The sequence below is a fragment of the Macrobrachium nipponense genome, chromosome 26 (assembly GCF_015104395.2).
Source record: "Macrobrachium nipponense isolate FS-2020 chromosome 26, ASM1510439v2, whole genome shotgun sequence".
Taxonomy (NCBI): Eukaryota; Metazoa; Arthropoda; class Malacostraca; order Decapoda; family Palaemonidae; genus Macrobrachium; species Macrobrachium nipponense.
Genome location: NC_087215.1, coordinates 22282559 through 22295288, shown reverse-complemented (window position 1 = coordinate 22295288; position 12730 = coordinate 22282559). Strand labels below are relative to the sequence as shown.

Below are 12730 nucleotides of genomic sequence, written 5' to 3'. Positions count from 1 at the left end.
TCTTGTTCTCATTTGCTTTAAGGTAAGTGTGATGAGAACCGAGGTAAATGAATTGGAGAAGAGTATGGAAAACCGTCATACAGATGTGACTGACAAAGATCTGGTGTATTTGTCTGATCAGCATGATGCAACCACACCTGTTGTCATGCATGGATACCTTTTTAAGCGTACCACTAACGCATTCAAGACTTGGAATCGACGGTATTTTACCCTGCAGAATAATCAACTGGTCTACCGAAAACGTTCAGGTTAGTTTGAAAGTGAGCTTGGTATTGTAGCGCGTATGTTGCTTATGGTTGTATGTTTGGTTTTGTTCCTTTTACAGGTTGATATTTATTAACATTTGACTTTCAATAACCATTGTTTGTGATTTGCTGTGTATCATCTTGGTAATGTGTTTTCATGAACTGATTTTGGCCCATGTAAAGATTGTATGTAATTTGCTGTGCTTTGGTGACATGACTTGTTTTCCTGCTTTGCATAACAGTTTTTTTGAGGAGATCATTAGTGCCTCTTGGGATCAAGGTGAAGGTTTAAGTAAAATATTAGTTTTCTTTTTCCTATCTTTTAACTTTACTTGTATTTAGTGGGATTGTTAATGCTTATTAATTTAAACTTTGTAATCATTACTGCTTCAAGAGATTATTGTCTAGTAACAATTTAAAATCTTAATAGTGTATTATGACTATGGGTCTGGCATTGGTAAGAAACAATTTCTTTCTCTTGCTGTTAAAGAGTGAATTAACCTGTATGTGTGTCATGTATTTTAACCCTCTTACGCCGATTGGACGTATTAAACGTCGAGTCAAAATGTCTCCCGTATGCCGATTGGACGTATCATACGTCGGCTCAAAAAGTTTTTTTAAAAAAATTTGCGGAAAAATACTTATAGGCCTACCAGCCGAAAACTTTTGTATCACGCGCCTTGGGGGATGCTGGGAGTTCGGACAGGCGTTGTTTTTGTTTACAATCGCTACGCAGCGCGCAAGCGCGAATTTCTTTCTTATCGCACTAAAAAGTATCAGTGACACATCTCGGAAATTATTTCGTCACTTTGACATAATTATTGCACCATTTTAAATTATCCTTTACATGAGTATTATATATGAAAATGTGCGCAATTTCATGCACAATACAACTAAAAAATACCCATGATTGTAGCTTTTATCAGTTTTGAAATATTTTCATATAAATAACGATAAGTGCAAAAATTTCAACCTCGGTCAACTTTGACTCTACAGAAATGGTCGAGAAACGCAATTGTAAGCTAAAACTCTTACATTATAGTAATATTCAATCATTTGCCTTCATTTTGCAACAAATTGGACGTCTCTAGCACAATATTTCGATTATGGTGAATTTATGAAAAAACTTTTTCCTTACGTTCGTGCGATAACTCTTCCGATAAATTTTTTCGTGCGATTGTCCTAATGTTTGCACCTTTAAATTTGCCGTACATAAAGTTTTATATATGGAAATGTGCGCAATTTCATGCACAATACAACAAAAAACAACCCATGGTTGTAGCTTTTATCAGTTTTGAAATATTTTCATATAAATAACGTTAAGTGCAAAAATTTCAACTTTCGGTCAACTTGACTCTACCGAAATGGTCGAAAAAAAACGCAATTGTAAGCTAAAACTCTTATATTCTAGTAATATTCAATCATTTACTCATTTTGCAACGACTTGGAAGTCTCTAGCACAATATTTCGATTTATGGTGAATTTATGAAAAAAAAAACATTACGTTCGCGGCGGTAACTTCCGAAAAAAAAATCAGAATTTTTTTGTGCGATTGTCGAAAATGTTTGCACCATTTAAAATTAGCTGTTACATAAAGTTTATATATGAAAATGTGCGTAATTTCATGTAGAATACAACTAAAAATGATTGAAGGTTGTAGCTTTTCTCTTTTTTCGAAATATTTGCATATAAATCACGATAAAATAGAAAAAAAACCACGTTCTTTCGGTCAAATTGGACTCTACCGAAATAGTTGAAAAACGCAATTGTAAGCTAAAACTCTTACGGCCTAGTAATATTCTGTCATTTTTCTTCATTTTGAAACAAATTTGAAGTCTCTAAAACAATATTGTGATTTATGGTGAATTTTTGAAAAATATATTTACCTTCACTCCGCGCGCCGATTCGCGGCCACAGTCTCCGAAATACGTACATGGCATTATCCTAATATTTGCTCCTTTTCATATTAGCCTTTTTATAGAGTTTCATATATAAAAAACTGTGCGCAAAGTTCATGGAAGAATACAATTAAAAAATAAATTGAAGGTTGGTAGCTTTTTCCATCTTCGAAATATGTCCATATAAAAAAATATATATATTAAAATTTCGACATTCGGGTCAAATTTAACTCGTCCGAAATGGTCGAAATCTGCAATTCTAATCTAAAACTCTTACAGTATCGTAATATTCAATCATTTGTCTTAATTTTGAAACAAATTGGAAGTCTCTAGAACATTATTTAGAATTACGGTGAATTTTTGAAAATAACATTTTTTTACGTCCGCTCGTTACGAATTCGTACATCATTTTGTGATAATATTTTTCCGGTGTTGCTTTTATTGTTTTACAATGTATATATATCAAAATGATCGCAATTTAGTGTACAATACAACGCAAAAAAAAAATAACTGGTTAGCTTTGACCGTTTTTTGCACAGCGTGATTGAATACAATTATGTATGATTTTTTTTTTTTTTTTTTTTTTTTCGCTACCATATATCGCATTATTTACATATGATAATGATATTATTTTTCATTTCTGATGGTTGCATCAATTTAAAACTTTCAGGCAATGACAAAAAAGGAGCCAAAAATGAACTCTTAATCTTCAAAAGTACGCGCGCTGTAATTTTTTGAAAAAATTATTTTTTCCACTTCCGCGCATCACTCCAAACCAGGACCCGGCATACGGGAGACGTTTTGATTTTTAGGGCTCCGGCGTAAGAGGGTTAACATAGAGCTTAATTAATACTCTGAAACATGACATTGTATCCTTCTCAAGATATGTGTAGCCATAAAAGGGAACGGCAGGGTGATCCCATACAATTTGGTGATCATATCATAATACAAAATACTTTTTGACTTTACTGTAACTTGGATTTTTGTCATAGTATGGAATTACTCTCCCGTAGTTAGGGCTGGCAGTATGAAAGAATAGGTTGGCATACCTGCTGAGTTTTTTGCCCCAAACCTAGTTTGCAAACAACTCTAGCCGTGTGGTAAAACTTCACCAGTCCTTTAATTGAGTACTTACGGCACACAACATACACTGCCCTTATGTATTACAGGGAAGGAACAATGCACAAATATCCAGGACTAAAGTTGTTTTACTGGTAGGAATAATGCAGTAAAAAGTTATGGGAAGATTAACTAGTTAATTTATTGTTGCTAATAATGTACGTAAGTGTAATAACAGACTCAATATGTAATCAGTATAAAAATAACATTTAAATCTAAGTCTTCTCAGAAAAGGGAAGAATATCTCAGGAAATTTAAGAAAACGGTAAAACAAATTTACCAGCAAAGTCATCTCTCCCTGTAAAAAACAATTATTTACTTATGTACTTGAATCTGATGAAGGGAGACAGACAGAAGTTGGTTCCTTCCAACACACACACATGCATTATGGGAATTAAAATTACGTAGTAAAGGTAAAGACTAAGATAAACAGAGCATGAGAGAAAGCTGGCACTGAGTTACAGAACAAGGGAACTCAAAGGAGCTGTTGGTGAATGCTGTTGTTGAAATACTGACACTATCTTCTTAGCTAGATTTATCAAACATCCTTTCATTCTTGCTGCTGGCTTATATTTTGGTCAGGAATATTAACATATTAATGCACTGTGGAGAATTGGTTGAATGAATATATATACTTCTACATCAGCAAAGATTGCTTTTAAAATTGATATAATTTGCTTACAGTGCTGTAATGCTACAGTGTTTTTTCTGTAAATTATTTTTTCAAAGCCCATCACGTGTCAGCTAAAAGCCTAAGTGCATGTCATTCAGATAATAGATATCCTTCTGAAGAGAAGGAAATCTTTTACCTGGATGAAAGTCAGTATGTAATGGCATTAGCATTAGAACTGTGCCTTTTTTAAATTCATCATAAAAAATACCAGGGTAAGCTGAGTCAGTGAAGTCTTGTGCTAGTGTTAAACCTGTTATCACAAAGAAAAGACCTGTGCCAATGTGTGGTATGGAAAGATTACTTGTCATTTAGATGGAGGATCTGGTGCAGAAGTTTATGCTAGGTAGTGCACTAGTGATACTGGCTACTGCAAGAAGAAACTTTCATAATACCTTGATGTAGCAAAGCAAGCTGCTTGTGGTAATGAGAAGTGCAAAGATTCCACTTATACTAAGTACAGTAGACATCTTTTGTAGAAAACATCTGTTCTATCAACAAGTACTGATGTACATTAGCTCCTCCTTACATATCTTTGGAAGAGAGAGGAAGAAGTGGAATTCATTGTTGTATTTTCCTTGCCAGTATCCAAAAGGCATTGACAATTTGCCCATACTATATTCTCTTGCTCAGCCTCACCTTAAGCCAATTAGTTTTAGTTTAGTCACCTACCACAATCCAAAGAATATAAGTATTTTCAAGTACTAATTGCACTAAAGGGGAGTTCCCATGCATAATTTACTTGTAGATAGTGGCAATAAGGCTACATTAAAGTTGTTTTAATAGACTTATGGTAAGTTTTTTTAAGATTAAGTTCTTTTAAATACGGATTAATTCATCAGTCAAATGTTCAGTGAAAGTGCATTAACTGTGTGATGGCTTATTATTTTCATTGCTATGATATTAGATATAATGCCATTTGAAGGAGAGGAACATTTCTATAATTAAACTAACCTAGTCTGAAGATGATCTATGAAGAACAGAAAGTCGCTTAAGGGTTGTTTATTTATAAAACTGTAATATAACCCTATCTTGCATACTAAAGATAGAATTGATAATAGTAAGTATTTGGTCACCACTTGGCATTGTAAAGATTTGCGTATTGTCTCGTGACACTACACAAGGCTTACTCTACCTTGTATTAAGAGTGGTTTTTTATTTATGCACCTTTCACAGTACTGTATAATAACACTATTGTCAAAAGATGATACCACTTTGAAAGCAAGTGAAGGTAATATTTTATATAAGCCTTGTGCAAGTCCTAATTAAACTAAAAAACCATAATAAGAGAAATATCAGAACAGTTTAGAGTAAAAATTTGAAAAATGGTATTGTATAATGGTTGAGTAAGATAATACACATTAGTATAATGACAAAATGAAATTGATAACTTCTTATGTTACTGCTGTACATCATGTTTTATGTATGTGCTACACTATGTTATTGCACAATCATAACAAATGAAGAAGCAATATGTGGTATCTGAGGTTGTAACCAATTTACTCAGAATAGTATGCAGGTCTCTAAGATCAGAATGTATAGTATACAGTACAGTGCTCACTGTTGTTTTGCACATACGTACGGACGCCACCCTACTTACAAACGAGTTTTGTTCTGGGCAGCCAATCGTATGTTCAGTTGTTTGTAAGTTGGTTAATGTACTCTTCATGCCTTTTTAAGTACAGTATGATATAAAATCAATACTGTACTGTATGTTTTTCATCCTAGAACATAATACATTGAACATACAGTATGTACTGTATACAGTATACAGAATAGAAACACACAACAAAATTTGAACTTACAGATGGCAAAGGGAAACACTCTGAACACAATTTTAATTTGCTATCCCATTTGTTTGTCTCTGAAAGGTTGCAAGTTGAGTGTTCTTAATTGAGAGGATGTCTGTATACACACATGCACGAAGTGCTTACTTTGTGCACCTTTTATGCTACAGCATGGTGCAAATTTCAATTGATATCTAAAAATTGCTGATGATTCAACTAGGTCATTATCTTATTAGTTTATAGTTACTGAGAACCTCAAGCATCTCTGAAGTTATTGCATTTTTCTTGCTTGTTCGTTTGTCTCTCTGAAAGGTTGTAAGTAACTTACCAAATAATTGCATAGCTGATTCCCACATTGCGAGGAGGTGGGATTCATGGATGAAAATCTATTGCAATGATAATTGATAAAAGCATGCAAAATAGAAAAATCTTGCCAGCATTAATATAATGCTAGTTGTTTCCTTACCTGTTAAGAGAGCTATAGCAGACAAACTGCCTCTGGTGCAGCTACTCTCAACTAGTAGAGGTGTGGTGTTAGACAAGGTCACCTACTACATAGTTGGGGTCTTACAGCGAGGAATTCACCAAGCGCTAGTAAAGCAAAGACATTGCCCCTGCCCTGGGTGCAGTACCATGGACAGCAACATAAAGCCAGAATACCGACAAAACTACCTACACTAAATATTAAAAACCACCATCCTACCAATGATTCTGGAGGGTATCCAGTACCTAGTACCCCCAGACTCCCCTATGACTCAACACCAGTTTTCAAAATGAAGAGTAAGGAAGGAAGGAATGCTTCCTATGCTTCTCCCATTAACATGCCAGCTACCGCAAATAGACCCAAGGTACTGCAACCGTTAAAAATCGTTTCCACTTCTTGATATAATGATTCGCAAAGACCAACTTACATTTCCAGTGTGTGGATTGGAGAATGGAGCTAGCATAGCAAGAATCCGTGAATAGTTGAAACCCTTATATAAATGCTTAAAAGTGCCTTTGTTCCGACACGGCATACAAACCTTCGGTCCTTTTACAATAGGAAGGTACTAGCGGCAGCTGGATAGGTCGTAAGCTTCGAACAAGGGGTTCGGTAGTTAACTGCTTGTCCGACAGGCGCGCAAGCGCGCGACTGGGAGGTAAACAAACCACTTTTGCTTTCGGCCTGCTGGCGTGTGGACGTGTATCATCGCTCTCGCCCGCTTAATTCATCGTCGTTGCTTTCGCATGGTTGTGTTTTTACTTTTTCTATTTATCTAGTGAAACTGAATTGTAAGTACAATCATTTCATAAGTAAGTGCTCTTTTCATTTATATTTTTTTTTGACCTGTATGCTCGTTGCCGAGCGAATGCGCTCGGCACGAAAACTTATTCTGTATGGAAGTGGAATCGCAAGTACAGTATTCTTTTTCATTTTCATATATATTATTTTGATTGAAGCAATACTCATTTTGGATCAGTTTCCGAGCTTACCCGGAAATTGATCCTTTCCCCTTTTTATTTGAATGAAGTGAAATCGCAAGTGCAGTTCTTTTTCATTTTCATATTTTATTGAGATTGCATTGTTTACTTGGATCAATGTTTCCGCTATTTCCCGGGAATTGATCCTTCCCCTTTTTATTTGTATGAAGTGAAATCGCAAGCGCAGTATTCTTTTTTCATTTTCATATATATTTTGATTGCATCAATTCATTATGGATCAAGGTTTCCATTCATAATCGGGAATGGATCCTTTTACCCTTGCGCTCGGTACCGAGGGCGCAAATGCGCTCGATCCGAGCCCTTATTCATTGTGAAGTGAATCGTAATGCAAGATTCTTTTTCATTTTATTCCTTTTATTATTGATTGCATCAATATTATTTGGTTCAAGTTCCGCTCAGTCAGGGAATTGATCCTTTATGCCCTTGCATTCGGGCCGAGGGCACGATTGCTCTCGGGCTCTTATTATTATTGTTGGGTACATGGGTGCTGTGCGGGGGTAGGGAACGAGACACCCCCCCCCCCCCCCCCACTCAGCTCCCACAGATGGCCCTTCCCCTTGGGGGGGGAGGTTATCTGCGTTCTTCTCCTCGCCCGACCCGTCGAGCGCGGGGGAGGGCGCTCGGTGCCCGATGTACAATTGTATTCGGGGTCTTCCACTCGTTCGGAGAGGGCTCACCCCCCCCCGCGCGAGGGGACTTCCCCCCCACTAATCGCTACTACTGTTATTTCCGCAGGTGCTACTGCCACGAGGGTGGACCTTGGTGAGGTATGGGCGTCCTTCCATTTGCAGGGCGTGCTAGTGTCCAGGGGCTGCGGTTCTATGTCTGGGCCTACTGCAGTCACCCATGGAGTGGTGACCACGCTCCAGGTGACGACGTCCCTCCTCACCTGGTGTACTCGCCTCACGTGGTAACAGTCTTGCCTACAGCCGCTGTGAAGTGCCGTTCGCCGTACCGAGAGGGGGGCGTGCCGCCGCCGCTCGTGGTTGCCGCGCTGCCGCGACCACACTTCCGCTGCCCTAGAGCTCGCCCCTGGACCTGCCGCCGGTACCAGGATGTTGCTGGCTGCTGCTCCACTTCCTGTGTTTCCGTGCTGCCTGCCGTACCTGCCGATTCTGGGCTGACTGTCCATGCAGTTGCTGCGCTGGCTGTCCCTGCAGTTGCTGCGCTGGCTGTTCCCTGCCGTTGCTGCGCTGGCTGTCCCTACTGATGCTGTGCTGGCTGTGCCTGCTGTTCCTGAGATGCCCATACCTGCTGACGTCGTCCCTGTTCGTGGTGGTACTACCCCAGACTTTGGTCTGTCTGTACAGGTGCGTCCGGGCCCTGTGGCTTCGGCTACAGCAGCCCCGGCTCCGCCCTGGATAGCAGATCTTACGTCTGTCCTGAGGAAGCTGACGAAGAAGAGGAGGAAGGTGTCGTCGTCGTTCGTCTTCATCTCTTCATCGTCGTCGGCTGCCGCCTCTTCCCCTTCGCTTCTAAGGCTTCACAGCCGGAAGAAGAAGGTTGCCTCCTCCCTCCTAAGAAGTCTCCCTCGGGAGCTTCTCGGGACCCGTCTCACCTCGGTGGGACGGGAGGGTTCCTTCCGCTGGTCCTCCTGCTCCTTCCTTCGGGAGCGGGGCCCGTCTCTTCTTCCGCAAGGAAGAAGACTACGGGGACCAGAGGGGTACCGGCTAACACCGGTACTTCCTCGCCTGGTGTCAGTGGTTCTGCCACTGCATCAGGGTCCGTCTCGGCCTCTCGTTCGCGGGAGGTACCGAGTGTACGGTCGCCTACCAGCGACCGTGCAGCCAGGAACCAGACCTCTGAGTCCGCTCAGCGTCAGGTTCACGGCACGGGGCGGAAGACTGGTGACAGCCGCTCACGCGACTCTCACCAGACCAGCTCTCGCTCTCGCGGCGACCAGCTGGCTACCCGGGGACGTGACGGTCCACGACCGGCCACGGGCTGAGGCTGGGAAGAGGTCCTCCCGTTCGCCGGTGCCAGCCACGGCTGGAACCAGCGACGGGACGTGCCGTGAGGACAAGCACCGGTCTCACTGTGACAGTGGAGCCTGCAGGTCGCCTGACCGTCGCTCTCACAGAGAGCGATCGGGTACGGCAACCAGCACCAGCTCTTCTGACACTCGAGATCGGGACCGCTGTGCTCAGTCCAGCCGTTCTCCACAGCGAGGCGGTTCGACCAGGCCTGCAGCTCGATCGCCACCGCGGGTTGACGATTCGCTGCAGCCCTCCAAGCCCTGCTGGTTCTGTCAGCGAGCGAGGAGGGAGCGTCAGGTCTGCCTCTCCCTTACCTTCAACCTCCTCGGGTTACACCGGGAGGAGCGAGGTATTGAGGAGTGATCGTGAGGGGTGCGCCCCTCATGATCCCACCACGACGCCCTACGTGCCAGGCACGGTTCTTGGACCGGCCAGGACGTATGCGCAAGTGGATGGAGAAGACCGAGAGGGCTGTCGCTGTTCCCCCTTCTTAGGAGGAAGGTTCTCGGAATATGCTCTTGTTCGAAGGGCTTAACGGTCCCACTCTGCAAGATGCTGTGACTTCCGAGATCCAGAGGAACTTTGCCGAGGTTATGGCGCTGATTCGTCAGCACAACGACCTCGGGGAAGGATCGCCGCTCCCACCAGCAGAGCCACGTCTCGGCTCGAGTCGTTTTGGGGCCCGAGAGGGAACCCAAATCGACGGTGGGTCTGCCGCGATCGGAGCTTGCCGACTGTGTTGAACCAGGTAGTCTCTCGTCTCCGGACAAGAAGGCTCTCTCAGTTCTGGCCGGTCGAACAAGCTACTTCACCTCCTCTACTGCGATAGAGGCGTTTCTACGTGTCTTCGGACACCGTATTTGAATACCCCTTCGGTCCTCCTGAGGTTTCGACCTCGACGAGGACTGGAATGAGTCGGAGGACGGTATCGGCTCTCTCCTGTCAGGTGTCGATCAGCCCCACCCAGACGACGTTCACAGTGGCGGCAGACCCTTACCTACAGTATGAGTTCGTAACCCTCCTCGGGAAAACGTTTTCTCCTGACGATACGTTTTCCCAGGCTCTGAGAGGCCATCGCCGTAAGGCGATGGCTGCTCTCTTCTCCAACTGCTAGTTCCGCTGGGAAGGCGAGCGAGTATCCAATTCCTCCCCCATTCCCTCTCTCCTTACGGCTACGAGGGAAAGGGGAGGGATCCTACAGAGATTTCTCTGTAAGATCCCACGTTAGGGGCTGCGCTACCGGGGGGACCTTCGGGTCCTACCTGACGTAAGCCCCGGTCGTTGAGGAGGGATCCTGCCCCTTTCTCGATTTCTACGGGAATCGGGAGGATCACCAGCCGATATCGTTTGACGAATTCGGTGGGGGGTTTCGCAGTGTGCTTAGAATTCTACGGAATTTCTAGCGCACTCAGAGTGTTGTCGAGTTTTTTACGATCTCCAAACACTTAGGCGAGACCACGGTCCAAAGTGAGCGAGAATCCCCGATAATTGTTACACGATAATCGGGAACCTCGCTTATGCTCGAATTCCTGTAATTTCTAGCATTTGGAAGAAGACTGCTGCTGAAAGAAGAGTATCTCACAGTAGGCGATTAACCTGGAATAGAGAAGAACGGACGGGAACTTCCAGTTTGGCTTGAACTATCGTCTTCGGTATTCTGTTCACCATTGAAGCTCCTTTGGGAAGACTTCTCCTTCACTCTCTTGACTAGAGAACGAAGGCGGTCGATCTCCAATCCTTATTCTCATTCCTCGAAGGAAAAGAATTTAGGATGGAGGTCGTTGGTAGCAGAACCTACCAAATAGTACCTACGTATATTACCCTCGCGACATGATTCTTTTAACAGTTGAATTGTCCGGGGGTAGCACATACCGTAGTTAACTCTACGGTTTGTGACCGAGACGAATTGTATCTTAATTGAACTGCAACTCGGGGTTGCCTGCAACCTCCCAGCAGTTATCAGTTTCGATTTTAGATACTTGGTATTGTCATGACAACACCAAATCAGCTTTTTGTATTTACCGAAATCCGTTTCGGTTAAATATAATTGCTCGAGCGTATTCTTTATGCTCGATGGTTCTAGCCGAACGCATTCCTTCGTGGAATAATGGATTACCTGGCAACTCAGGATGACGAGTCACCGAGAGCTACTGCGTATTGAACTGCCTGATAGCGGCTCAGTATCATCTAGGTCTCGGAGATGCACGGTCGGTTACGTCTCTCTCTCCCCTGGTTTGATTGACTACCGAACCGTATCTCTGCCCAACAATCATGGACTTAGGTCTCTGATTAACGGGGATTCTCGCAATAATGAAGGACCATCTACTGCTGTGACGCTCGATTTCATCGCCTTCGACATTGCGAGAATTTTCAACAGAGATATCTCTTGGACTCTTTCATCTTTCTGTTTACCGCACGGTAACAGAAGTCTGTACTAGTCACCCAGCTGCATCGCACCGCGATAATGCGAATGATTTTTGCAGACATCTGAGTTTGTCTTCAAATATCTCGTTATTCGTAGGTGTGCAATTATTCATTGCTCGCCCCGAATTAACAGATATGTCAGAAGACATCGCCTACTCTCCGACCTGACAGCTCTACTTCCAAATGTTTCAGCCCATGAGAAGCAGTTCTTCAGGCAGTATTTCCCTGTCTTCATTACTGAAAAGCGCTCCGCTTTTATTGCAACTACGATCCTCACCGGACAGCAATGAATAGCGGTTAGCGTTCTCAGTCTTTGTAGCACAGGTTCAGAATCTTGAGAATCCTTCTCTCGGTTCAGCTGTGAAGACGTAGGTTGCATTTTCTGTACACCTTCGTCTTCAACGACACATAGTGTTGTTTCTCCTTAGCCGAGAATCAACTATACTATGAGATATCTTGCCATCAGGGACCTCGGTCTCTAGAAGGCAATTGACTTTCGCCTGTTGGGCACATGCCTTAAGAGAGCCATCACCTTGCCTTCTGGCATCGGTGACGAACAAATTATTTGTTTAGTCTCTTGGCATAACCCTTTTAAGGCGAAGGTCACGTGACTTGCTCAGGAGGGTGCTTGGACAACTTGCCTCCTACCGAACGCAGTCAGTCGGCAGCTGTCAGAGCGCCCAAGTCTGTTACGAACTTCGCTGTGGACTTAGTTCGGTTGTTCCATAACAGTCTTTTCTTCGTCCTAACGGCTTGTCACAGTACCCATACCATCGACACCCACCATTGAGTGTCGGTGTCCTATCCACTACCGAGAAGACAACTTCGCTGCAGACGGATAGACCAGTATGGTACAGGACAGCAACCGAAGTCGAGAAGAGGGATAGGTCATACGACCATTCCCTTCTTTTCCTCTGAGGTAATTGCATGACTTTTCCTGCGAAGTCAAGCATCCAGGGGATGGGGATTCGTGACGCTCGATTTCGTACCGAATTCGTAGCGAAGACTCTGAACCCTTCGGTTCCTGACGATCGGTTAGAGTCCTTCACAATCCCCTCCCTAATGGACTTCACCGCCTTCGATGCGAAGGAGATGCTGCTTTGTCCTGTGAAAGCGCGACCGCGCTTTC

General features: G+C 43.1%; 1 protein-coding gene across 3 annotated transcripts in view; it reads left to right on the top strand.

The window, feature by feature from the left end:
- Positions 1 to 12730, top strand: part of LOC135200058 (arf-GAP with coiled-coil, ANK repeat and PH domain-containing protein 2-like) — a 135501-nt gene that overhangs the window by 46640 nt on the left and 76131 nt on the right. For all 3 annotated transcript variants that reach the window (XM_064228318.1, XM_064228317.1, XM_064228316.1), the window contains exon 8: positions 23 to 248. In XM_064228318.1, coding sequence (XP_064084388.1) covers positions 23 to 248 — 226 coding nt within the window. The remainder of the gene's footprint in view (positions 1 to 22; positions 249 to 12730) is intronic.